At 39.1% G+C, this 27,977-nt stretch overlaps 1 protein-coding gene across 1 annotated transcript; it reads right to left on the bottom strand.

Moving 5' to 3' along the window:
- Nucleotides 1-762: 762 nt before the first annotated feature.
- Nucleotides 763-27,855, bottom strand: LOC134749666 (adenylate cyclase type 10-like). Its single transcript, XM_063684683.1, has 34 exons — nucleotides 27,573-27,855; nucleotides 26,559-26,659; nucleotides 26,234-26,347; nucleotides 24,755-24,806; nucleotides 24,246-24,314; nucleotides 23,644-23,863; nucleotides 22,222-22,415; nucleotides 21,609-21,682; nucleotides 21,127-21,284; nucleotides 20,609-20,759; nucleotides 18,287-18,517; nucleotides 16,731-16,895; nucleotides 16,040-16,178; nucleotides 15,682-15,811; nucleotides 13,900-14,110; nucleotides 13,279-13,435; nucleotides 13,008-13,148; nucleotides 12,468-12,614; nucleotides 11,880-11,983; nucleotides 11,097-11,204; nucleotides 10,175-10,294; nucleotides 9,111-9,165; nucleotides 8,541-8,681; nucleotides 7,951-8,060; nucleotides 7,095-7,276; nucleotides 6,513-6,672; nucleotides 5,766-5,900; nucleotides 5,149-5,270; nucleotides 4,608-4,807; nucleotides 4,095-4,260; nucleotides 3,329-3,476; nucleotides 2,671-2,777; nucleotides 1,339-1,477; nucleotides 763-945 (listed from the first exon to the last, which is right to left on the bottom strand). Exons 1-34 carry the CDS (start codon nucleotides 27,757-27,759, stop codon nucleotides 799-801), a joined length of 4,785 nt encoding a protein of 1,594 aa, XP_063540753.1. The 5' UTR covers nucleotides 27,760-27,855; the 3' UTR covers nucleotides 763-798.
- Between the last annotated feature and the right edge of the window lie 122 nt (nucleotides 27,856-27,977).

Genomic DNA, 27,977 nt, shown 5'->3' with positions numbered 1-27,977 from the left:
CTCATCTTGCCTTTTAATAATGAGGTCGCGAGCGTGCGTCACCGGTAATGCATGAAGAGAAGGGGCAGTTTTTAAAAATTCATCAAAAAATCATGGTGGTAAGATTGTTTAAGTATCAAAATTACGTTGAAATTAAGTCGATTTTCAGAGAAATTGTCACTTGTTTTGAAGTAATTTCTGGAGAAAATTGATTTCGTCTAACTTTCATTTAAACTACTTCAAAGTCATAATAATAAAAATGTAGTCTGATAAACGTCAAGTACAGGATATGTGTAATACAAAATTACCATGTTTAGCAGTCCAAACTTTACGAAATTTACAAATAAGAGCGACAAAATCAGTGCTTTACGCGCGTTTACCTAAACGTCCATCAGAAAAGCAAACATTACTAATTTAGTGAGTCTGTTTTCAAAAAACTGATCTGATAAAAGGTAAGATAAGAAGACGTGCTAATGAAACCAGTACTTGTTATTTCAATTAGGTAGCGAAAGGTGTAAAATTTCACGGACTAAATCTATCAATTTTACATTTTTGCGACTAAAATCGACACCGGCCTCTGTACGTAATAACCTACCAATTTGTGTTCAGACGAATATAAGAACTAAAAATCAAGACAAAGCAATCCGGATCGAAGGAACTTTATTTAATATTGAACTTAGAGAAAAACTATTATGCTAAAAGAATCTCGGAATAGCAGATTATAAAAATCAAGATAAAAAAATATCATAGCGAATCGGGTCAAAAGGTTCGAGATCCTTTGTTGGAACTAAAATAAAAGTGTATACTTAAATCGAAGTACTATCTCAATACTGCTTTTGGTAAAGGTAGAGTAAATGGTACAAATCCTACGTTCTTGTTGAAATTTCTGTAATCCAAAAGGTTGTCCGGCTCGATATGCTCTACCCAATAGTCTTCAAGCTCTGGGTCCAGTGTACCCGTCCAGTGCTGTCAAAAACATAATATATTTTTAACATGTAGTGTATCAAGCCTCCTAGCCCTAAGGACTATTTAATAACAAAAACAAGAGTAACAATTTTATTGTTTAGATGAACGGGGCACCATATTTTGGCCGTCGTTCGACGTGCAAGCGAGCGCACCATGTGCAATTACCAAACCATAATTCATAAAATACAATCTCGAATGTCCCATATTTGCCATGCAATTGTAGATCATTATGCATGTTGTGATTACTCGTGAATAATTGAGATAGTTCACTGACCTTTGACACCGTTTACTTAATGCGGGTATGTCGCGTTGTCTCATTTGTGAAATATGTACACAATAATTTCAACCTTAATATTACGGTCAAAAAATATAATTCCGATTGTAGATACCAACCTGCCGCGTATGCTCCGCCCACATTAATATTGTTCCTTCAGCTAATTCCTTTGCAAGTTCAAACGTCTTCTCTAAATAGCTACGGGCACGAAACTTGTTGCCTCTTATAAAGTTGAAGTAGGCCAGGAGAAGAAAATATCTGTAAATAAAATCACTATCAGGGAATTTAATATTATACGGTTAGGTCAGGGTTTGCAAGCGACTCACACACAGCGACAGCGACTCTCGAGCCGCATGCGGTTCTTAACATCTTAGACATACAACACCAGCTGATGAGACGCGCCGCGGATCCGCTTGGTCACGCTCACGCCCGCTCCCGCTTCCGCCCGTGTGTGTGCGTCAAGCAAGCTTTAGGTAGAATACGATTGCGGCATTTTCATTCTCCCAATAAATTAATACCATAATCCACCATAATCTATTGCGGTTGTTGCTTCGTTGATTTCTACTGCGGTTGGCTCTTCGTTTTAAAAGTTTAACAGGTTATTAAGGTCAATCTAGAAAGACCGTTCCCATATACCCAATGATCAATGACTGGCCCTCTCAAGCAATGGCCCCTTAGTGGGAACAATTTACCATTACTGTCTCAATGTAAGACTGAAATGAATTTATTGGAGAGGGACGACATTAGTAGACTGTAGAGTTCGTGTGCTTGTAATACCTACGTAGGATCTTTATAATCATAATATCGATTATTGCACCATGGTAAAAAGTTGTTACAAAAAAATACAGAGTATATAAGTATCACATGGACCCCAGAAGGGTGTTGCAAACATTTTCTTAAGCTAAGTATTAATAAGTTTACTTACGTACTAACTTTGGAACATTAACAAGCCTTATAATAGCGGTATATCAAAATTATATTAATTACTTATGAAAAATATCATCTAGGAATTCTGTGGCTGAGTAGTATGCTTTTTCTGCAAGGAATGATTTCAACTTTTTTTCGTATGTCGCGTCTCTTTCCTCTGCTTTTATATGGTTTATTCCCTATTTCGAATTCCCATTAATACACGAATGCATTTTTTTTGCATCACAAATAAGTCGTGTGCATCAGTACTGTTACCCCATGTTAAGATCCCATATCGTAACCATGAATTTGCAAAGGCGTAGTAGGCAGTTAGAGCTGTTGTTAAATCTGTGGTTTTGCGAAGCGTAAAAAGTCCATATAGAAACTGGGATATATTAGTTTTAGTGCATGTTATGTGTGTTTTAAAATTAATATTGTTATCAAGGGTAATACCTAAGAGTTTGAAATTATCTACTTCCTCAATATCTGACCGTCTCTCGAGCGGCTTTAATTGTCCTTTTAGGCTTTAAAATAAACAATCTAACCTCGGTTGATATATTGGTGCTCTCCGACAAGACTTGCTTAACATTTCGAACGTATTCTTAATTGTTTCTTTAATAATTGCAATCTGGCTCTCGTTCATTGCATCAATCTGTAATATATTGTATGTTTAGTAGTTCGTATCGTATATTAGTATATTACAGTTACTAATATCTTGAAATTATTTGTATTTAATTATGATATTAGCAATCCGGATCGAAGGACCTTTAATTAATATTAGACTTAGAGAAAAACTATTAAGCTTAAGCTTGTGGAGGAAAGGAGGGGAGGCCTTTGCCCAGCAGTGGCCTCGCCTCTGATGAAAAAAATGTTATTAGAGTCAGACTAAGCTAACTTCGCAGCGATTTTCGTTTAAAATAACACTCGCACAGTATGTGCTTTCAAAATCGGTGCCAAGTTAGCTTGGTCTGACCTTATCACGTTTATGAATACAGACAAAGTAACTAAAACGCGTAAAGGAAGGAGTGCAAAATAACGTGACTGTAAATTTGCCAGTTATAGTAGATAGCTCTGTATGGCTACATATACAGCAATTAATGTTGCCACGCGCTTACGTTTGATAAATCCAGTTACCACTCCTTCTCTGACGTAGTACAACGCCATCTACTTCAGCAAAAGTATTTGGCAGAAAACAAAACTTACCTCTCTCACTAACATTATAAGCCATCCCTCCAACAAAATTAATTGCAGATGAATTTTGTATTCAATTTGTTTATTCTCGGTGGACATTATTTCTTTTACTTTCTTTTCCCATATAACCGACGTCTCCCACGCGCATACTCTGACAGTTCTGTAAGAAACATTCTTTGAAGGAGCATTAGTTTTTAGTAGGTACAGGGACCTGCACTACACTATGTTACTCTTCGAAGGCCGCAAACATATGTGACACGCTCTTATGGCTCTTGGGCTCTACTAATAAAATCGTGTCAGATATTTTTGCGGCCTTTGTGTAACATATTATTGCAGGTGATTGTACTGGTAGGTGTATAGTTACGAATGTCCATAGTGTGTCCCTAAAGGTAGGATTCCACCAGTGTGCGGCACAAGTAAATTCTGTACAAAAATGCTTGTGCCGCACAGTGCCGCACACTGGTGGAATCCCGCCTTAAGAAATAATAATATAATAGGGAGACATTGCATTCGTGTGTGGTCTTACAAAATAGAATTCCGATAACTGCGAAGTGGACAATGAAAAACTGGAAACTCGCACCGTGGACTCCGGAGCTGTATCTAATATTTAACTTCTTGTCTGTGCATGATAAGGAGGATTTTTCTGCTTTAACCGGCACGACTGAGATTTATTTGAACCCACGATTTTTTACCACCACACACATATGGAAGGTTAATAGAGATCATGCAACCGCTGGAATTTACGTTTAGACAAACAGAGGTTGCTGCGGGAACTTACATAAGCCACATACAACCAAAATAGTCCCACGCGGCGTCTTTACTATTGAACGCCAGCATGGTGTCTCCGTGCTGCATGTAGAACCTTTCGCATTCCTGGTACGACTCAACGCAGTAGCCAGTCTCGATTAGTATCATTAACGAGTACGTGTAGTACCAGGTTGTCGCTGAAAGGACAGGAATGTAAAGGTGCGTCGAGATCTGGTAGATCTGCACTGTCTCTGGCACATACTTAATGCACCTGAGCAGAACGAGCCTTACACGGGCATATTAAAGCATATTCGGAGTAAGAAACTGTTGACAACTTACAAAATAACCCTCAATTTTTCCTTGAAAAAATATGTATACGTTAAATTTTAAATAGCTTCCAGACAACTGAACTCGTGAAAATAAATGACTTTATCTGCCATATAGCAAGAATTACTACTCCTCTGCTCTACTACTCATCTCTCAAGTTCAAGTTTAGCATTAAGCGACAGAACTGGCTGAAAAACCGCAGTTTAAGTAAACATACAGCTCAAGTCAAACTCGCCATCCATATACAAGTTCTCTCTCATAAGTAGCACCGTTTCATTAATGCGCAGATCACTGAGCAGTAGCCTCAACACAGACACCACGAGACGCACGCGCATGCTCGACTCTCGGAGCATGGACACCATGTGCATCACCGGCAAACCGAACTCTAGGCTTTCGTTCTTCTTACCGTATTCGACACTGAAAATATTAAGTTAGATTACATCAGACACCAGGGAAAGGTGAATTGATTCATATCATGTATCAGTGATGAGATTCATGAGATGACGCCGACCCGAAGTAAAAAGGAAAAGGACAAATGAATGATGAAGTTATAATTTTATATTTACCACTGGTTTTCCTGTGAAAGAAAGCACTGTTGCAACACTAGGTGAGGCATTACTGGCATTAATTTTTTTCCACTAGGTTGGTATGAATACCTACCTAGGTTATCGCCTTACAGGAACATTCGGGGCACTAATTACACCGTAATAATAACATGCGATTGCATTTTCTAAAATTTTAGTTAGTAAGGTACTAACTAAAACAAAAACACGGTGGTGTAGAGAACGCAGACCGCGCGTGCTTCCGCATCGTCCAATCTACCGCGCTTACGCCGACAAAGCTCTATGGCCATGTTTACTATCTTAACACATTTAGAGAACTGGAAATAACACAATTTCATATAATTACACATCATTTACAAAATCGTCAGACACGGAAAGATTATGGTAAAGCGAGCATATTGACCTTGCCTGACAGAACAGGATGATGTGTACATTGATAGCGTATACTTTAAAGTGTTCCTGAGGTCCTACCATGAAAAACTAAAATTTAAATTTCTTTATCCGCCTCTCTATCGCTCGAATATGAGGCAGATAACGAAATTCCAATTTCCTTTTTTCAAGGTAGGGCCTCTGACACTAGGCCTTTTTACGACGACGGTGTAAATAGAGTTTAAATTTAAAGGAGTTAAAGATTGAGGTGAAAAACAACTTAAACAACGCTTAGATTTGTTTTGTGGTTTCTAGTCTCAACATTCGGGCAGAACGTAATTTAATGGCAGCAACAATATTTTGCACTACTTTACGCGTCTTTATTAGTAGGTATTCTTGTCTACGGTTATGGTTATGAGTGTAAAACTTGCTCGAATTCATACTTCCTGATTGTTGAAATGAGTAGTAATCATGTTTCCATAACATTCGCAGAGAAGTTTGAAGTTCGAGTTGCTCCGTAGGGCGTAGTCAAACGACCACTTCGCCGTTAATTCAGTATTTGAATATTCTTTGCACGCCTAAAAATGAAACCAGGTACATCCATCTGCAATAATCATGTACAACGAAGCGACCAATATGTAATAAATATAATCACACGTTCATAACTCTACAAATATATTCTAGGAGACATATTAATGAGGGGAATGTAGATTGTTAACGTCCATACCTACTTCATCAAGGTTGATAACTCGCCAATTGACAATTGGTTAATTGTACAACAAAACCTCGTTATTAAGCTAAGAAATAAATGAAAAGTGGAAAAATTCACTGTCTTGGGTGGGACTTGCCCACGACCACTGGATCACTAGTACAGTGCTCTACCATCTGAGTCACCAAGACTCCAAACTCCGGTAACCGTTTAAGAAGTGTAACACTCTTACGGTGTCGCTAGAGCCTCCCTAATGGCTAATATATGGTGGAAATATTCGCTGCATTGGGTACGGTCTTTTAATTTTTAATTTCTAAGCTTAATAGCATCGTTCGCAGACGTTTCTGCTTGATGCAAAATTAGAACCTCGTTATAGTCAGCAGCCGCTCCGTTGGTATAAAAATATTTTTATCAATTGCCATATTTTAAATGTACAAGTACCTATATACAGACAGCATTACGATAAGCTCAAGATACATACTATAAATAATGTATAAAGCCGGTTTAATGTAATTGCAACTTCTTCGTAAAAAAAGCCAATCAAGCCGTCCTCTGTCCCGACAAAGGCTTTCGGCGCAACTTTGAAAGCCATCCATTGCCGCACGGTAATGTGCATATTGCGGATCAATTGCTGATATCTAAAAACACCGACGAAAGATTAAAAATTGAAAGTGAAGTAATGGGATCAACTAAAAACCCTTTCAGCCCAGTCGTCGAGAAATCGGGGATCTGAATACATTAAAAACAACGCGACTAATTGAGAAACTCCTTGGATAGGTATTATGAAGTCGGATAAAATAAGTACCTAAATATCGTTAGTCCGTCTTAGCTAACTTGGCACCGACTTGAACAAAACAAAGTAAGGGAGTGTCATTATTAACGTAGGTACATAGGACATAGGTACAATAAGTAATAAGTAAGGTGTAGTAGATTTGCCTTATGAAACATTGTGGTCAATGTAAAAACTCTATGAGTAATAAAACGTGAGTTGGCCACCACAAATTGCTAAATTTGAAGTCTATGAAAAAGCATCAGAGCTCATTGCCCAGTTAAAACAGCTTACTTAGTCGTAGGGAACGGGTCACGAAACAGCCCCAACGCGCGATGTAGGTGTTTCCTAGCTTCGATAAGTTCTCCAGCCGCAAGCATGCAACCGCCTCGGAGCGACACAATACGTCCCAAGCAGAAGTCTTTGAACCATCTAATCTTGCAATGTAATCGACAGTTGGACCAGTATTCGTCACTCTGCAATAAACATATAGCTGAGTTAACTGAGTGAACATATGTCAGTCAGGTCAGGTAGTCCATCACAAGATTCACAAGGTTCAATGAGAATTAAGGTTGGGGCAGTAAACGTCGCCCCAACTCCTCGGATCGCCGCCAACAAGGCATCAACCATAATAGGTAACAGAAACGGCTCCACACCTCGAAGATGTACGTACGGCTACGGCTGAGTGACATAGGCTTATGCTTACGGCTGGGCGACAGCACATTTACAGGCCTGCGGGGCAGTGGCGCCTAAAGGAAAAACACAAGACGATACGGCGACGGGGGCCTAGCCAAGATGATTAACCGTTGATAAAAATTAGAAACGACGATCGAAACTTGAATACTATGTATATGGAAATAATCACGTGAATTTTCGTAGCATCTGTCATCCCAATACTTTCTAATCTTTTTGCGTGTGTCGATGTACGATTGTTATGTTTACTAGTCCCACAGATATACAAGTGCAGTTATTGCGTATTGTCTACGCAGTTACGCACTGCTAAATAGCTTGTGTCGAGACCACGCCGTGCTATTTTGTTATTAGCAGTCTTTATCTGCCTTTACATTAATCTAATCAGGTTTAATTGTATAACGTTAATGTTAATCTCCTGTCGCTTATAGGCTTACTGAACCTTTGGCGACTAGCTTACCATAATAACGGTTTCCGCTTCATTCAGCAAGCAGAGTGCTTGTGTTGTGTTTGAATTCACACACAAATCCGCATATTCTAAGTAAGCTTCAAATAATTTTTCGTGCTCGCCTGTAATCATCATAATCATGAGATAAAACTGATAAAAGTACTCACCTAGAGTAAACATACTCAACTGCGCTTATGGGAACATAAGCGCAGTTGAGTAAGATGTCTACAGAAATACTCTAATCATTGAAAGCAACATCCCCCTTGGCTTAGGGGGGTGTCGTTGCTTACAACGATTTGATTTGATTTATCTCTGAAGGTTGTCTTGACTATCTCGAAGGAAGGAAAGCCTTCTGTGATTCTGTGTCATAAAAGCTTTTAACTTTTAATACAAGCTTTTTCTTCCTATAACTCAAACAAGTCTTTTCATTCAAGAGAGACTTTCACTTAGATTGCAAGTTACATTATTTCATCAAACAGAGTCTGTTTTGGGTCTGCCTCTAGATCTTCAACCAGAGATAAATAGAAGTTTTTAGTACCATATGTATTACGTACAATAATGCTTTCTTTTGATGAAAACACGTATGATAAAATGCAATTCACCTGCTCCACGGCAATGATCAATAAGCTGAACATAAGCTGCCAAAGCTATTGAAAGACATTCACAATTGGCCACGTCGAGCGAGGAGAACGACCGCACGTAGGCATTAGATTTCTGTAGAACTCCAATTTCACTTCCTTGGCCTGTAATTAATGTTTTTGTTTATGATTTGGGTACCACCCCTATACACCCCCAGAGACACCGTCACATTTCGAATTAGCGATCCACCCTGTAGCAATTGTAGAGGTTTGGCTTGAGCCTGCTAGACAAACACGGCAGTAATGATTTCTGTTGAAACTGGCATCAGCTACATACTTTTTATACATAACTATTAACTATGTTATTCAAATGTAATTTAACAGAGTTCATTAAAATAGTTTTATTAGGTTATGGGCCCAGCACGCTTCCGAAACTATTAATTTTCGCTAACATTACATATATAATTATTACCTAATGTACGTCTGATCCATTATGCAAGCGACACTGTATACATTTCGTCACATACACTAAGTAATACTTTAGAGAGAACTATGCCTAATTATAAACTAGGTATGTCAAAATTAGGTAAGTACCTGGGAAACGGAGTAATTCTTCCGAGAAAATCCGTAGCATTACCGATGAGTGGAACTGATAACAAAATAGAATTATCTTATATAATGCATTTATGAGTTGTTATATAAATATTCTTTACATAAATAGATACATGAATAGATGTTACAAATGAATTGAATATTATACTACAGATATCCCGAGTCCCTGAAGACGAACCTGCACGGCAGCTATTTGTTAACCTTAAGGTGATGACTGTACCTTCGCTCTTTATATTTGAGATAGGTAAACATGTAAGAAATAATCCTGATGAGTTTCCTCTAAGCAAGCCCTACTCAGCGAGAAGAAAACCGGCGCTGTCGGTATCGGTACCCACGCATAGGCTTCAGAAGTCAGGGAAGTCCTAAGCACATCAGATGTGTTATGGATGATGTTTTCCAATCATTTAAGAAGATACACATAATTAAAGTAATAATAGAAGTATTAATTAAAGTAATAATAGAAGAGAGAAAGAAAGAAAATAAATTTATCCAGGACGCTTTTATGATATTGCTTAAATCTAATATTACACTTATATTATTAATATTGACGACCGGTCTAGCCTAGTGGGATAGGGTAGTGACTAGTGACTATGCCTGTGAAGCCGATGGTCCTGGGTTCGAATCCCGGTAAAGGCATTTATTTGTGTGATATAAGTATGTATTTATCTATATATTTATGTATATCGTCGCCTAGCAGCCATAGTACAAGCTTTGCTTAGTTTGGGGCTAGGTTCATCTGTGTAAGATGGGGACATATGTTATAAAAAAATAAAAATAAAGCACAAGCAGAGAATATAACACAAGTGCCCTTCAACTCTTTTGTGGTGCGCGTGTCTAGTGGGGTGTCGCCGAAGGGTATCGTTTCGGATTCGGAGGTTCCGGGGCAAACTGCCGAAACCGATACAAGAGCAGCCGATTCAACGGAGCCACACCGGTTATACATATGTATATTAGTCTGTAATACAAATAACTTAAGGGCCTTGTTGCCCGATTAAAATTTTAAATAAAGTAAATAATAAATAACGCATAAACGTCACTGAAAATACCAAGTGTTCCATCGACTTCGGGGACCGAATTAATTCTCCTGTCACATGATGCGACTCCTCTGCCAGACTTTTAATCATTTCTTGCGTATTTTTCAAGTCTGTCGACTCTTTGACGAGACCCTGTTCGGTAACACATTATAATATAGTTAGTTGCCGACCTGTTATATGGAATTGTATGATTTTTATCGACACGCTCATTAATTTGTAACGTAACTCTGTTTTATATTCGTTAGGTGGGACGGGACACGTAGCCAGACAGCAGGCAGCACAGCACTCTGCCTGGCCGGCAGGTGGACCAAAATGTTGACGGATCGGAGGCCGCTATTGAAGGGACCCACTGATTACCAGTCCGCCTGCTGTCTGGCCTGTCAGTTGTTTGGAACTGTCAACTTTTTGTTCTAACTGACAGGCTGATATCGTCCGGTGGTACCAGCCCGCCGGACGATATCAGTGGGCCCCTTAAATGAAAGATTCACTTGACGTCCGTATTAATCGGACGACATTTCAAAGATTGCCGGTCACTTCTTGATAAGATTATCCCAGGCCGCGTAGCTTTTCAATATATACGTCATTTTTGAGTTGTTGGAAATTGGAATTTCGATTTTATTTTAATTAATCAAATTTAAATAACGCAAATTTTCCGGGAGCCGGTTCCTGCCACTTGAAGACCCCTTCAAGTGGCAGGAACCAACATGCCAATCGCTTACACTCCGTAGCGATCGAAACGCAACTGTCACTGTCGCCCTAATATGGAAGGGCAATAGAGATACAAAGCGTTTCGTTGTCGTAGCGATAGCGAGTCACCTTGGCTAGGCCGGCTGGACGGACATAAGTAGTGTCCTTGAAAATAGGCGTATGTAATGAATAAGGGGCTGAAATGATCACGATGAAAACATATTCAAGAGTTAACAAAGTGTCTTACATCATTAGTGCGCCTGCCGAGCAGCTTGAGGAAACAGCCTTCTCCGCAGTACCAACACCTTCGAGTGTACTGCTTCAAATACAGCACAGCTCGAGCGTGCAGATCATACTGAATACAAAAAAAACCTCAGAATCGCACTTTTTAAAGATTTCAACAGGAGTTTCCTGCATGCACCTATTTTCATTGTTATACCTAGATGAGAAAGGAGACAGCTAGGCTCTCCGAAACATGTCGCGCGAGTGACTAAAACTCAAGTGAGTCTAAAGAAATTATTTAAGGGTCCTTATGTTTTATGCGTAGAAGAAAATTCTCTGATGAAAAGCCATAAGTATACATTAGTAAGAGTTGTTTGTGAAAGGAGCATTTTAGGCACAAATAATCATGATAGTGCTTTTCTTATGCTAGTATTATTACCCCAAAAAGAGTAAAAAGGGTACAGTTATATTTTTTTCTACTAACATTTACGGGATGTCTCTATTTAAGGCGAGTCTACACCGATTTTTGAGAGAAATTTCGAGCCTGAATTTATGGGCAGTTGGGCACGGATTAATACCAGATATTGCGTGACCATTAGGATTTTTCCATACAAAACTGAAACGATTACATAGATAACATAAGCTCAAATTCTCTCTGAAATTGATGCGCCTAAAGGACTACTCACATCGGATGCAAAAATTGTCATCGGCGACGTTTGTAGAAGCCTTAATAATAATATGGTTATTTTTCGGTTGAATCTACAGTGTTGCCAGTAAAGAATAAAAGTTATTTTTAATTATATTTTACCTTTTGAGTCTCCGTGAGTAAATCGTATGTGGTGGTTTGGAACAAAGTAGATTTAAACCTTATGTAACCACAAAATGCATACTTGGGAAGGTCAGCGCAGTTGACTGAAATAAATATATGGGCAATAAATATAGACAAAACCGGCCAAGTGCGAGCCGGACTCACGAGTCTTGGAACACGTTCCAATGGTTCCGTACATTACACATTTTTTTACAATGTATGTTTTTATGGGAAACTTGAGTGAAAGGTCTTCAAAAAACCCTTAAGGGTCGGATCAAAAACTAAGTAATTAAGTCCGACTCACGCTTGACTGCACATTTTTAATATGTTTTTCTGTCATCTATAAGTAGGTAGGTTCGGAGATAAAGGGGGAAGGGTAATTTTTTGGCTATTTTCTTAAATAACTTCTAAACTATTTATTTTAAAATTACAAAAAAAATATTTGAGAGTCTCAAAATGAGCTCTTTCAGTTTATATGTAACATGATATGATGGGTTTGTAAACTCATCAATATCATACTACAGCTACAGGACACGCCAATCCGAGACGGCTCCAACAACCATTTATATTTTAACGCAGATTTCTTACTCAATTCTTCAGTGCCCCGACAGGAGCAATATGGTGGCTGAGCATTTTGAATCTCCGGTGATCGATGCACCAACACCTTAGATGTCTCTTGGGTAAAATCACCCCCTTCACACTCCAGAACACGAACTGAGAATAACTTCGCTACAGCTAAAATAAGAATGTTTGTTTATGTTACTCCTTTGTTCGATTGAGGCCTCCACTCACATTGCAACAAATTGCATGTGATTTCAGATAATTGCCGGCTAAGCAAGCGCAAATAATTAAATCAATCGAATAAATGCCGTAACGAAAAACAAATGCAATTATTAGTCACGTGAGTGAATACCTTTAGTACATTTAGCTACACTACACAATCACATACAAATTCTTGTTCGTCTCGATCAATCTCATCATAATACAATAATAACAAAAAGAAAAATCATCACGTCCCACTGCCGGGCATAAGCCTGCTCTCATGTTAAGAGGGTTCGGGCTATATAGTCCTATATATAATACAATAACAGATTTAAATTGTTTGAAGTTTCATGTTTTGTTTGCTACCTTTTGCAATTTTTCTTCTGGAATCACACTCTACCAGATATTCCATCATTTGTCGAGGAAAAACAACACCCAAAACGGAGCAACATTTTAACAGCATCTTTTCGAACGGAGTCAGTGAGTCATAAGTCTTCATGATCATTACTGGAAGGTATAATCATTAGGTATTTAGTTTTTTTTATAGGTATAAGCTAAAATTATTATACATTATACAAAACTGTTTTACCAAATCCAGTTTAAACCTGACTATAAAAAAAACTTAATATTTTCTTACCATCCGCGTCAGCGGTCATGCGAATATTCAAAACGTCAAATGTGTCCGCAAGAACTGCTATCTGAATGTGCTCCTTTGGGTTTAAACCAAGTATTTCGCTACTTTTAAATTTATCGGTATCATGAGATTCATGAGTATTCAATTTATCCAAAACTTCCTAAAACATTAATATAAAACAAAGATAATGTAAGTATTTTTCTGATGTAGATAAACAGATGGAAAATAAAATAAATTCATCCATTAAATTATAAATATTACTAGCGATATATACGGGCCAAACGAAGTGGGCCAGCAAATTGGTGCGCAAATCGCGTCGTGTGCGTGTTGTTGCGTTACACTGCACGACTGGCTCGCATTGGTGAACACTACGCGTGTTGCGCACCAATTTACTGGACCACTTCGTATCGCCCGTGAGGCCCGTCTACATGAATATTACAGTCGCGCCATCAGATATATCGGAGCGGCCGAGGTGCTTAAAAATAACTGAACTCTAACGTCTTGACAATAGAGGCGTGTTCAGATATTTGTGAGCATCTTGGCCGCTCCGATACATCTGATGGCGACTGTACCTGTCACTGTCAGTTTGAGGTGGGCCGCATAACATTGCGTGCTTAAGCTCACCTTAAAATACGCGTCTAACGAAATTTGGTTGTCGGTAGTTGTTCCTAAAGCCACCGTCGTGTACAGTAAAGACGGCGTAGGCATCACGGCTCCAAGCTCCAACGCCTTAGCCCTGGTCGTGGTTTCTACACTCAAGTCTCCTTGCTGGACGAGCGATATGATGAAGTCCTGGATCCAGCCGGGCACACCATTGCTTGCGCTTTGTATTAACCTGAAGTCACAGTTATGTCTGTCGAAGCTACCTCTGCAAGTCTGCAACGAATTGGCGAGGGAGAGTTTGTAATTACAACACTATTCAATCGATGCAGTTAGCTTATTTGCTTAATTTTAAGTGACATCTATTTCTATAAAATTAATATTATTTACCACTACCTATACTTCGTCGACGAGAATATATTTATGCCAAATTACAGCCGCATAGCACCAATGCTCAATTTGATGTGCTTAGCACTTTATAATGATATTGATATTAATGATCAATTTGACAGGCAAACAGACGGATGAACACGGTCAAAGTATAGCCTACCTTTAGGGCCAATACAGACGGACTGCAACCCGACTGCAACTTGTATGAGAACTACACGCCAACTGTAAGGCTTAATACTTAGATACGAGCGCTTTTTCAACGCGCGTTAAAAAAGCGTTTGAATGACACAAATGGTAACATGTGTATTTATTCACACGATAGCGGTAGCGTTTTTTATCAAGCGTTGTTGGATTTACAACTTATGCCTTTGTCATTAAATCGGATCAAAGATAGATATAACTCCGTAATAGATGGATACAGTCTAAGGAAAAAACGTGCCTCGAAAATCAAGAAAATTTGATTCTCGATCAGAGGGCGCTACTAGCTTTGGCCTACTGTCGTATAGATGGCGTTGACGGTTTCGTTGGTTATTTAACAATTTTAACGCATATAAGTGAAAGAACATGGGTCAAAATTATAAAAATAATTAATGCAAATAAAAAAAAACATTTATCCATATTTAAATACATTTTATCGTATTTTTATAAATCTTCATTTTTAGTTTTAAAGTGTGTCGATAAAATAAAATAAGTGCAGTAAATTTACTGTGGTTACAAAATCTACTATGACAGTACCGCTCTATCTTATTATATCCTCTTTGATCGGATTTAGCGTGCGGGCAGATTCAAGCGTTTTTCTAAGAGGCGTTGATATTCGTAGACGTGGAAAAAATATATGTAGTTCTTGACTATATTATCTTTAACAACATAGCTTCCGATACACGAATTATGACACTTCGCTCGATACAATTAATTCCCAAAGTAACCTCTAACTCGGACTTTTAATCCTACTTTACTCGGTTATTTATTATGTGATACTATAAACAAAAAAAGAAGAAAAAACAATCTTAACATAAATAGTAATTTCATAGCTTATAATTTCGATATTGTAAGGTAACGTTTTTAAAATCAATAAAAACCGACAAAATTCGATCAAAATTGACACTTGGCGTATATGTTCTTTCCCGTTCTTTCTTGCGAAATGTGACAAAGACAGCGGCAAACCGATGGAACGGCCTTAACGCGCGTTGAAAAAGCGCTCGTGTTCGTCGGCGTCAAGTTCCCAAGTTGTAATCCGTCTGTACCGGCCTTTATAAATGAAAGGGGCTAGGTTTTACCAGTACTTTCAACGTGGCGCAATTTATTGGGGGAAATAATTAGCTAGTACAAATTATAATTTCGTAGAAAAGAAACGTACATTGCGGTCTGCATTACCCAAAATAACATATAAAAAGTAACATAAGAATAAATAAATACTTCTCCAAATCTGTCGGAACAGCTTGTACGTCAAGGAACTGGCAAGCAATAACCAACTGGTACCAATGGCTCAGTCCGGAAATCGGCATTTGAAGCAGCTTGTTGCTCGATAAGCATTGGAGGGCCACTTCTGTAGACGGAAATTTATTTGTACAATTAAGTGCATAGGTTTTTATTGTGCATCAACTGTTTCCCTGACTATATTGGACGTCCCAGCAAAATATGTAAGAAGATAATAAAAGACAATAATAGTATTTAAACTACCCGACTTAAGAAAAAAAATGGGGGTAGTGTGTAGATGTTGCTGGATGTCACAAAGTGCGATCGACTAATAGGTAGACACTAGACAGCACTTTACCAGACATGCTTGTTTGATCAGTAAGAGCCAAGATGACGAAAATTGTTTTGGTATCCAATAGAACCAAAAGTAACCTCCAAGACTCATCATCCATGTTCATTCCCTCTTCTATCGCCACTATACACATTGAAGGAATATTCTGTAAAGAACCAATGTTTACAGAATTTTGATTTAGCAGAAAAAAACATTTATCTGTTAAGCTATGGTTAAGCTTTTGTTACTTCAAGATTGACTAAATAAAATCAATATATTGTCTTCGGTTACCGCGATAGTTACTCATGAAATAAAACTATGAAAACGGATTATATCCCGTACATTGAATTTACAATACATCCCGACGTTTCGAACCCTTTACAGCATTCGTGGTACTCAATTGACATCTTCTGTTTAACTTCCTTTAAGTAGATATTTTTTTCCACTTAAAAACATCCACATATGTTTCTAGTAGATCATTACAGACTGTTGTTGTTGTTTGTTACCAAGCGGGGAAAATGCTGCTACGCGGTACAGGGGCACTACGAGCGCCGCGTAGCAAAAGGCTGAAGGCGGTTAAAAACAGGCTACGGAGTCAAAGATGGCTTTCCGCGAAATCCACGGTAGCGTCGGTCTGAAGCATTGTCGTATATCCAGTTCGAAAATAAATCGTTTACTCGAGACCTAGTGCATTTTACTGTTATTAGTATGTACTTACATTTTCAAAAATATTACGCACTAAATTTTTCGTGCAACTTTCTTCGAGAATGTCATCCGGAAATTTAAAGTTGTCGGGCAACTCCAAGCGACAACCGAATATGATATTTATCGCATAAAGCTCAACTGGAGTCAATGCGTTGAGGTCCAAACTGGAGTGTTCAATTTAACAATATACAGGCTGTCCACAGAAGTATGGATTAAATCGGATAGGGGTGTAGAGGAGGTTATTCTAAATATTTTCGACTAACATTTACTATTATACAAGTGCTAATTGTTGATATATATATGACATTTTATTATGAATTATCGATGTTTTAACGCTATCAGAAATACACAGAAACGTACAATGGTTCACATACAATTTAACCAGTTTGTGTCGAAAACACAAACGTAAATCCTAAATGGATACTGCATTTTATTGCCTCTGTAGATGTTTCAATTAAGTAGATTTCCATTTTCGATTTCCAGATTTTCAAACAGTTGCTGTGAATTAATGGAAACAGAAGTTTTTTTGTTAAAAATTACATTTTTGGTACAAGCTAATATTACTTACTTTATTTTTCTTTAAACACGCAACCAATCCTCAGAAAACACATGTAATTAGGTTGCGTTATTTTATCCCCATACAACCATTTTGATGAGTCGATACCGTTTTTTCCCGGTCACAATCCAGTCGCAGTGTCGTCGACGTTACGACACCGTTACCAACTTACCAGAAAATGGGGAAGAGTCGACGTAGACACATTTTTGTCACTACGTGTGGTCGCCGTTTGCACATATTGTTTCGAAACAGTTCGGTAACGGTTACGACACATTGTGTATAGATTTGGTCACAAAACTCACAAACTGAACGAAAAGTGTATAAAAAAAGGTTTCGACGCTTTGTGACCGAAAAGACACACGGCGACCACAATTAGTTACTGTAACAATTCTGAACGCATTGTGTGCACACTGTTACCACATAAGTAATCAAAACTGTACACAATCGCAAAGTGTAGTAACGTTACGACACATCTGACATTTAGTTACTACTTTCTGCGATTCTGCGACCGGAATGGTTATATGGGTCACAGAGTTCCTATGGAGAACCCAACTTACATATGTATGTGAAGTTACAGCTCAATCGGATAATAAGAAGTGGGTCTAATTATTTAGCTTGCAAGAGTTGACCCGAACACATTACAACATTGAAAGTTAAATATGTTCAGCGGTGAGGTGGAATGGCTGGTTCAGTAAGGCGAGGAAGGAAAGCCCGTCTTGATGGTCACAATTTATTATATTTAAAGCACACACAATGTAAGCACCTGTAAGGTGAATGTGAAGGATAGATTCTAATTGTTATCCGTTTACATGGAAACAGAAAAAGTAAAATAACAGAGTGTAAAAAGGAGTTAATACATTATATAACAAGTATGTTCTGTTGGACTTGCCAACAAAATAAAGGTTTGTAAAACATTGTGTTCTTCTGAAAGCGTTAAAAGTAAGATTTCTCATGGTACATTTTTAAGATAAATTTATGAAAATTCAAGATAAAATGTGAACTCGCATGACTTAGCATAATAGTACATGTGGTAGAAAATTCCCAGAATGGCCTTCTCTACATCCCCATTCGATTTGACCATACTTCCAGGGACACCCTGTATAACAGCACTGCAGTGTGCTTATTCCAATATCAAAGTCAATGCTTGTAAACCTTGTCCGTATTTGGTTTTCGCACTTATCTCGTTCTGAGGAACTCCCTGCCAGTGTTTTGAGAGCAATCTGACGGAACAATCCATATGGTATCTGGATGGTGAACACAAAATAATTATAATATAAACAATGCCTCATTAACGCTTTTTCAACGCGCGTTAAAAAAGCGTTTGAATGACACAAATGGAAACATGTGTCAATTTTTTCACACGATGGCGTTAGCGCTTTTTACCGAGCGTTGTTGGATTTTCAATTTTAAGCCTTGATCTTTAAATCGAATTTAGCGTGCGGGCAGATTCAAGCGCTTTTTTAACGCGCGTTGAAAAAGCGCTCGTGGAAGGGTCACTTAGACTACAGAAGACGGAGACGGTTCTCCATACATTATGGGAAAGGGTTTCACACAATTTGATGTATATTAACCGTAGCTATGCCCCTTCGTTTGACTTTTTTATTATGTATTTACATATAAAAGTCAATTAGGAGCGTAAAATCTATTCCATACCTACAAATTTTAAAATGATCCTAATTTTGATAATAAAATAATAAAAACATCGAAAAAAACCTAACCAAGGGGCAATGTCCACTACATTTTTTGTATGGACTATGGACACGCGATCGCGCGGCCGCTCTGACCAACTGACCTAGCGACACTTCAGTGAATGTAGTAACTATTTATTAATCTGTGATGTAGTCCCCATTTTCCTCTCTGGATATCAACATTGCCCCTCCGTTAGATTTTTTTTCGATGTTTTTATTATTATCAAAGTTAGGATCATTTTAAAATTTGTGTGACTTCACCGACCCTCGGTTATTATGAAGCGCTGGTGGCCTAGCGGTAAGAGCGTGCGACTTGCAATCCGGAGGTCGCCGGTTCAAACCCCGGCTCGTACCAATGAGTTTTTCGGAACTTATGTACGAGATATCATTTGATATTTACCAGTCGCTTTTCGGTGAAGGAAAACATCGTGAGGAAACCGGATTAATCCCAACAAGGCCTAGTTTCCTCTCTGGGTTGGAAGGTCAGATGGCAGTCGCTTTCGTAAAAACTAGTGCCTACGCCAATTCTTGGGATTAGTTGCCAAGCGGACCCCAGGCTCCCATTAGCCGTGGCAAAAATGCCGGGACAACGCGAGGAAGATGATGATGTATTTAATTATGAAAAAACCGGACAACTGCGAGACGGACTCGTCCACCAAGGGTTCCCTACTTTTTAGTACCTATTCGTTGTTACAGCGGTAACAGATATAGATCATCTGTGAAAATTTCAACTGTGTAGCTATCACGGTTAATGAGATACAGTCTGGTGACAGACAGACAGACGGACAGAGGAGTCGTAGTAATAGGGTCCCGTTTTTACCCTTTGGGTACGGAATCCTAACAAGGAAAAAAAACTCACCTTTTCAGTTTCCGTTAAAGATATTCTTACAATCCTTACACAATTTGGCGTAAGATATATGCATTCTTCCACTACTCGTTTTTTGCCTATTCTAGGAGGTCCCTGCGGAGAAAGTATTTTTTCTTTAAATGGCGTCTCAAGGGCGTCAGTAAGTATCAACATCTGCATCTAACAACGAAAAGTTACCGCAATACCTAATGCAACGAAGCCGTACAGCACCATCTACATTAGATAGCTGTCAAACTAGAACCACTTTTTTTTTTTTCATCAAGATAAATGAATTTTTGCCACTACTTTACAATTTACTATTAAACTGTCGTGAGACTCGAACATTTTAAATTTCGCGCTCGATTAGTAGACAGCGCAGTCGGTGCTTGCAGTCGAAGATCCTAATAATATGTATAGAAATGGAAACGGAGCCTTCTTAAATTGGTCAAATAGATTTTACCACGCGGACTTGCGGGCGCCGGCGCCCCGCCGACCGCCGGCCGGGACCCGGCCGAGCCGCCAGTGGCAGCTAGGCGAGACGGGCGGCAGGCAGTATGACAGATTTTACACTTATACTGTTTAACAATTAAAATTTGATTAATATGAAAGTTTCTTTTTTTTTCCTCGCAAGTGTGTTGAAAAACGTCGTATGAAACACGTGTGCATTTGTCATTACACATATCGGCTTTCTTATTGCGCGCTCGCTTATAGCTCGCGCGCACAATATCGCCTCAGGTGTAGTAACCAACGTAGCATATCACAAATTCACAATGTACTATTATATAACAATAAGTACTTACAATGAGCACTACTCCGTAGATAAGATCCCGTTTTTTTACAAACGGCTCATGTTGCTGTTCCATTGCCTGCTGGAAAGCCAGTATGAAGGCTCGCAACTCCTCCTCTCTGCCTAGGATAGGCTGGCGTCTGCCGCTTGGCTTTTCAGGCCATCTGCGTGAACATTTGAACAATAATGTCGTACTCAGGCAATAAATTTAAGTGCGTCAGGCGATTAGGTAGTACCTATCTATACCTAATATGCCATTATGACTTTTGCAACGCCCACTGAGCCCTTGAAAACGGTATATTTATTACGTCACTCAACCGTCATTTTATTGTAGTTACACACGTAGCTTCTTCTACGCTGTAGATAATCAGTGGCAACAAAAACTTAGCGTTGCACGAAGCCAGTGATTTTTTTACCTCTGCACCCAATCACCGATCCAAAATACCGAAGGTTTGCATTTCAACAAAATAAAAATACTGTTTAAAGAAGTAGCTAAGAGAGCGAGGTTTTAAAATGTATCGATTTACTGACCCATATTTGTTGAACTCATAAACTGGTCCAGGCCTCTGAATGCCTTTCATTGGGATGAATTCCATCAACCTAAAAAAGTCTTGATCCATTTTGCTTCTTAAGAATGTTTCCTTATCACAAACTAATTTGTTGGGATACGCTGTCATTAATCGTGCTGCCTGGAAAATTGTGTTAACGAAATAATTAAGTCCGATCAATGATCCTCTTCCAGAGCATGAGAAATGAAAATATATTTTGTATGACCAGGTATGACGCTAGAACTGCAGGTAGAGTCGGATCAAGCTAACCCTCTGCACAGCGATTTGCAGTGACAGAGTGTGAAGGTGCCATCATATTAACGTCCAGTTCCTTTCAAAATCAGCGCAGAGTTTAGTTTGAGTTCAGGTACCTTAGTCGAACTCAACAGCATAACGCTATGTTGTAAAACTAACTGTGAATTAACCAAAACAACGGTTTTACATTTGTTATCACGAGGTGATTACCTTATTGGCTGCTGTTCCTATAACTGTGTATTCCCGCCGGAGAACGTGACCAACCACACCGCAGTATGTTGTTCCTACAAACCAAAAGTTATTCCCAGACACCACCCCCACCTGCTCCCACAGTAACAGCCACGGTAACCTGTTGTAACAGGGGTATTCCAGAAAAGTGTCGGGTAAGTGATTTTTTAACACTTCTGATAAAGCTAAAGAAGAACATATTTATCATGATAATGTTTGATAACTTTTAGCTATTTAGGTAAGGACAATGAATTATCAGATCACCTAAATGAAATTGAAAAATATACACAAACAACCGAAATACCGAAATTGAATACCGGTTAATTTGTATGAAAAATATACCGGTATTCGATCCCTGAATTTAACGCTATATTTTTGTTGAATAACAGATAAAAAACACCTTAGCTGTTACGGTAACATAACAACTTGGTGGTAACAGGTGGAAATAATCAAAATTAAGGGATTTAGGTCATTTAGGTAGGTAATTATTATGACCAAGATGGTCATTATCCACGGAAGAGACGACTCCAGTCTCGACTACGTAAAATCTTGGTCAGCCGTCAACGGAAAAATAAAGAACTTAATACATTCTCACCAGACGAAATCCCAATTGAGACTGATATAATGTTAGGGTCGATCAGCCTCTCCTTCAAAGCTTGAGCGCAGAGCAGGCTCTTTTGGGCCTCGTCACCGTGGGACATCCCTCGGAGGCCGAAAACGAGTAGAAACATTAGGTCTTTGTCGAACAAGGACACTTTGTTTAAAAGGCCGCCTGCTGCTGACGATGTGCTGAAATAATGGATTACATGATGGTAGATGGTAGCTCATATCACGGGGATACCGAGTACAGTCACCGACAAATGACAGTTCTCGATAGAATGCAGATCCCGCCATTCTTCGCTACGCACTGGTTGATGAACGCCTGTTACCGCCTTAAAGTTCGGCGTTAAGTGTGTAGCACTGTGTACGGAAAATTTCCCATGACAAAACTCACCTTAAGATGAACGATTAAGGCGAGTTAAGAGGCCGTAGTCGATTTTGGAGCAAAAATTTAAAATTGATAGATTTAGTCGTTGAAATTATACACGTTTTGTTACGTAATATAATATTACTAATATCTAAATAACAAGTATTGATTTCTATTAGCACGTCTTCTCATCTTGCCTTTAAATAATGAGGTCGCGAGCGTGCGTCACCGGTAATGCATGAAGAGAAGGGGCCGTTTTTAAAAATTCATCAAAAAATCATGGTGGTAAATTATACAAATTGATGTATAAGTATAGTTTCAGCAAATGTTGAAGATTGTTTAAGTATCAAAATTACGTTGAAATTAAGTCGATTTTCAGAGAAATTGTCACTTGTTTTGTAGTAATTTCTGGAGAAAATTGATTTCGTCTAACTTTCATTTACACTACTTCAGAGTCATAATAATAAAAATGTAGTCTGATAAACGTCAAGTAGAGGATATGTGTAATACAAAATTACCATGTTTAGCAGTCCAAACTTTACGAAATTTACAAATAAGATCGACAAAATCAGTGCTTTACGCGCGTTTACCTAAACGTCCATCAGAAAAGCAAACATTACTAATTTAGTGAGTTTGTTTTAAAAAAACTGATCTGATAAAAGGTAAGATAAGAAGACGTGCTAATGAAACCAGTACTTGTTATTTTAATTAGGTAACAAAAGGTGTAAAATTTCACGGACTAAATCTATCAATTTTACATTTTTGCGACTAAAATCGACACCGGCCTCTTAAAGCTAAGGCCAATTTTGTATAAAGGGAACCATATTACGTAGAGTAATCGAGTGGAAATTAATATTTTCACTATTTGTCCCGAACTGGTGACATTGGGCAGCAATGGACTGGAGTCAGTATTTTTCTTGGTGTGTTCACCTTTGGGTAGCCAAGGAATTAACTAATAGGTTAGGCAAGCCTATGTCCAGTTATGAACGTCATTTGAACGGATATGCTAAAGTATTATATTCTGTAAAGTAAACCATAACCTCCACCAACCGATAAACGCATTTATATGCAGTATCCACAATTTCGACAAGCATTTCATCAGTCACAGTTTTGGTCACAATGTTCAAGAAAATGACTACCACTCGGCGTATCTCGGTCAGGAATTCCATGGGTTCGTCATTCTCTACGGCCCAAATCACGGGTTGCGCCATGAACTTGCGAAGCGTAGGCCACCATAGGCTACGTAACGCTGATACTATAACTGGCCGAACTGAAAAATTTCATAATTATATCAAAGATTTATTGTTCGTAGAAGAGTTCTAGTCAAAAAAAATACTGTTCCAAAGTTTGACAGCTAAAGTAAATCACGTTACATTGCGCAATATTTTTTGTGGTCACTAAATTGCAAACAGTCAAATTTTGTTAACCAGTTTCCTCATTTTCGTATAACGCCATCGCAGCTGTTAAATTCGGAGCGGTAACATTTCTTAGATTTTACAATTCTAGTTTTATAACTCTGTTTATGTCTGTTGAGCTGAGGCCTATCTAAGTGGCGCCATCTAACACGCAAGGCACGCGACTTTTAATAGATATTTGGATTTTGGATAATATTAGTAACAGTCTAGTACTGTAGAGTAGCACTAAAATCTTACGTGCAAATTTTTTGTAGTATTGCTCCAGGTCGCCAGTTAAGTCGATAGCTGGAAGAAGCAGTTCTTTGTCTAAAAATAATGGAGTGCCAGATATTATATATATATATGATTTATTTAAATTAGCTTGTCTCGCCCGGGAATCGAGCCGACTAAAAATTCTAAAAAATAAACACTTGCTATTTTATTCTACTAGTCGATACAGTTAATGTTAATGATAACATTTCTCCAACAAACATTAGGTCTTACACTCGTTTGTCGTACAAAATATCCGAAAAAACGAAGGGTCCATTAATGAGGGCTATCGTTTTTTTGTTCACCAGTTGGCGCCTCTGTTGATGGTGGTCCAAAAGACTAAAGAACAGCTGTCAGTCATTGAAGTGACATTTGACATTTGAATGACTATGGAAAAGACCACCATCTACACTAGCGCCCCTAGCGGCAAATTCATACGCGTTAGCCCTCATTGTTTCCATCCTGTATATAAAATACGATCATATACAACCGATTACCGTTAATAAAAGAGGGGCTGAATCTCTTCCATGGACCTGTGGTTTGTAGCACCTACAAAATAAATGATGTAAATAGAAAATATTACGCAAAACTCTACGTAGGGGGCGCCACTAGCACAAACAGTAAGAATACCGCCTTGATGCATCAATCTCATATTTATTCGTAACAAATAATCTGTGAAACTTGTCAAAGGTAATGTAAATTGAGTCATTTAGAAGCAAAGTCAGCAACATCCACGGGTAAAAACTGGGCCCTAACCTATCCCACGAAACTAACTATTACAAGTTACAACTACGTATAAAATACAACTGGGCATATCACGAAATTTGTAATGGAAAATTTATACAAATATGTAAATTGTCGCGACAAATATTTTTTTGTTGTAATTCTGTCTGGATATGTTGCTGACTGCTTCTACACGGTGTATATATATTCTGTATATTCTCGTGACTCAATTCACATTAGCACTTACAAAAAAAAAATATAGCACTTCGCACATAGACAGAATAAGAGCGTCTTCACACTGTCCGATCCGATATTGTATGTAGGATCCTACATCCGCGTAATCGGGCCGCGGGGTCGCGCACGGGCGCCGCTTTAGCGGTCACGCACACTAGCACACTACAATAAACATTCTGCCTACACATACGCACACAAACAAAATTAAATATTATCGGTCCGACAGCTGACGGGGGGCTTCGACATGGCTGAATTTATCGGAAACGCCATATCGGATCTCGGAAGGCGCCTATGACAAAAAACAGCTGTAGGAGAGTGCCATTGGTATAAGTCCGCCTTTTTTGAGTTGTCTATCGTTTTTTAGTAATAATGATTTATTATATGTACAAATAAATACAGAGAAACACATATTTTCTTACATTTTACTTCCTTCCGACATCCGATATCGGGTCGGACAATGTGAAAATGCTCTAATACGTCGGTTTCCTACCGAAGGCACATTCAGGTTTTAAATTAAACTAAGTAAGTACCCTATTAACTTTGAGCTTCATGCGTCTCGCTTGCAGATCGTGCAAGAGAGACAGTCACATAAATTTAAATCATACGAAATCAATACTTTATTCAGTTCAGTGGATGAATGAAACACTAGCAACCGTCACAATTTTCCGCTACAAGGGGCATTTACTTGCTACGTGCTACGGCGCGGCGTAGCACTTCGTAGCAAAGCTGCGATTTGAAACAGCAAGTACATGGCAAGTACCGAGCTATAGGTCCTTACTTTCAGTATCTAAATCCACTTAAGGGCCACAGTGACCCCACCCTAGTGTCTCCCGAGCTTCGGCGTCGGGCGTTTAGTCAACTCTATGGCTGCTGCGCGACACAACGTTGACGCACTGCGCAGCGACGCCATTTTGCATAGCGCTGACTAGATTCCGATACTCAAAAGACGATAGTGTGGGGGTGGGGTGGCCCTTAATATGAAATAGACGCACTCCAATTCAAAATATTAAACAAATCACCCTCGTATGAGTTCCATCTCCAAACGACTCCGAAATATATTCCGCCTGGTTGGCATGCCTCCACGCACTGGGCGATGCGATGACGTCACCGGCTACGGCGAGGTACTCCGCCACCTTCAATATTTAGTATTTATTTAATGCCTTCATATGTTCATATGTAAGTACAGTCAGCAGCAGAGATAGTTGACCCAGTAGGTAGTAGGAGAACATCCGGACATAGGTACGAAAGCATTTTTGCCCAAGCTGAAACGCAGACCTTCGCTGACGCTCGGTCAATAAGTAAAGAAAAATCAGTCTTTATAATAAAAACAGTAATTTTTAATACCTTGATGTCCCACACCGGCTGACCTAGGACCACGTAGTGGGAGTGCGCGGCGTCGCCGATGAGCGCGAAGTGTGACACGCCGCAGGATATCGCTACTTTCACTGCGAGGATACATGCAGTGTTGAAAGATATGCTGATGTTTTAGCTGCCTATAGTCCCTATATAGAGTAGGTCGCACACTACTGCTACTTTTATTGCGAGGATGTTTACGCAGCGTATTACGTAGGCGAACAACACGCGAACGCGAAGCGAAGCGATGCGGCGCGGGGAAAATCAAATCAATCCTTTGATACCTACCTATATATAGAAGTGTCCTACGTGGGCGATCTCGTTGCGAACGCCGTGGGCTCGCCGCGCCGCACCGCTTTGCTTCGCTTCGCGTTCGCGAGTTGTTCGCTTACGTAAGACGCTGCGTAAAGCTGCTAGTGCTAGTTAGCACTAGGAAATTCGTGATCCGCCTGTTAACTATATCCCTCTCGCACGCGTGTAGCGTAATTATATTGTTGTCCCGGTCCCGCCAATGATATCGACGACAATGACACTGTGCGAGCGAGACAGCAATCTCGCGTGCGAGAGAAATATTAGAAACAGGCGGGTGAATGTACGAAATTCCTAGCTTCAATTCTTTAAAGGGGAACAGGAAAATTAGGATAGTATTAGTAAATGAAATAGAAATAAGACAGATCGTCCCTATATAGCTCGTCACTACGCAAAGGGCAGCACTACCTACATATATATTATCAAAAGTTGCGTTCTAGAATAAGATTGGCCAAACCTAACCACCCAACCTAACCTAATACTAACCGTACTAACCTAACCTAATACTTGCATACCATCTTCAAACTAGCTACATATAGTTGGTCAAGCAAATCTTGTCAGTAGAAAAATGCGGCAAATTTAATAAATGTAGGCGCAAAGGGTTATTGTCCCATTGAAAATTTAAATTTCGCGCCGTTTTCTACAGACAAGATTTGCTTGACCAACTATATTTTGATCAGTTTTCTCAACACAAACCTCTAAGTACAACGCCAACATCAGAATGCAACGTCCCATAATTCTTCTGAATATTCAATCCACAATCTATAGCCAAGTGCACGACGCTCTGCAGGGACAAGCTAGGCAATCTCTTCCACATGGAGAGAATAGCGTCTCCAGAGAAGTTCAGTATATCGCCGCCGTGTGAGAGTATCTCCTGGACCATGGTTCCGATGTATGAGTTCAGGACTTGGGTGAGCCGGGAGGGGCTGCCGTGGTCAGCCTTAGTGAAATTCTCGCAGAGATCCGTGAATCCTATACATAAATACAGTAGTCTTTAGTTTTCAAGCTGGCCCTTACAGCTAACTCATTGTCTATTGTTACACCGCACGTGATACCTACTTACCTGCATAAAAAAGTTTCGGTCCCTATAGCCGATTATTA

Source organism: Cydia strobilella, chromosome 18 (assembly GCF_947568885.1).
Source record: "Cydia strobilella chromosome 18, ilCydStro3.1, whole genome shotgun sequence".
Classification (NCBI taxonomy): domain Eukaryota; kingdom Metazoa; phylum Arthropoda; class Insecta; order Lepidoptera; family Tortricidae; genus Cydia; species Cydia strobilella.
Note: the sequence above shows the minus strand (reverse complement) of the source record. Positions and strands in the feature narration are given on the sequence as shown.

Bases quoted from the DNA above. Each gene is read 5' to 3' on its own strand.
- LOC134749666 (XM_063684683.1), bottom strand. From the start codon at position 27,759: ATGGTCCAGGAGATACTCTCACACGGCGGCGATATACTGAACTTCTCT. The intron at 9,166-10,174 runs GTATTTTCAGTG...TTTTGTTATCAG, and splicing joins CGAAGTCGATGGAACACTTG to TTCCACTCATCGGTAATGCT. The intron at 5,901-6,512 runs GTATGTATCTTG...TTTCATTTTTAG, and splicing joins GGCTTTATACATTATTTATA to GCGTGCAAAGAATATTCAAA.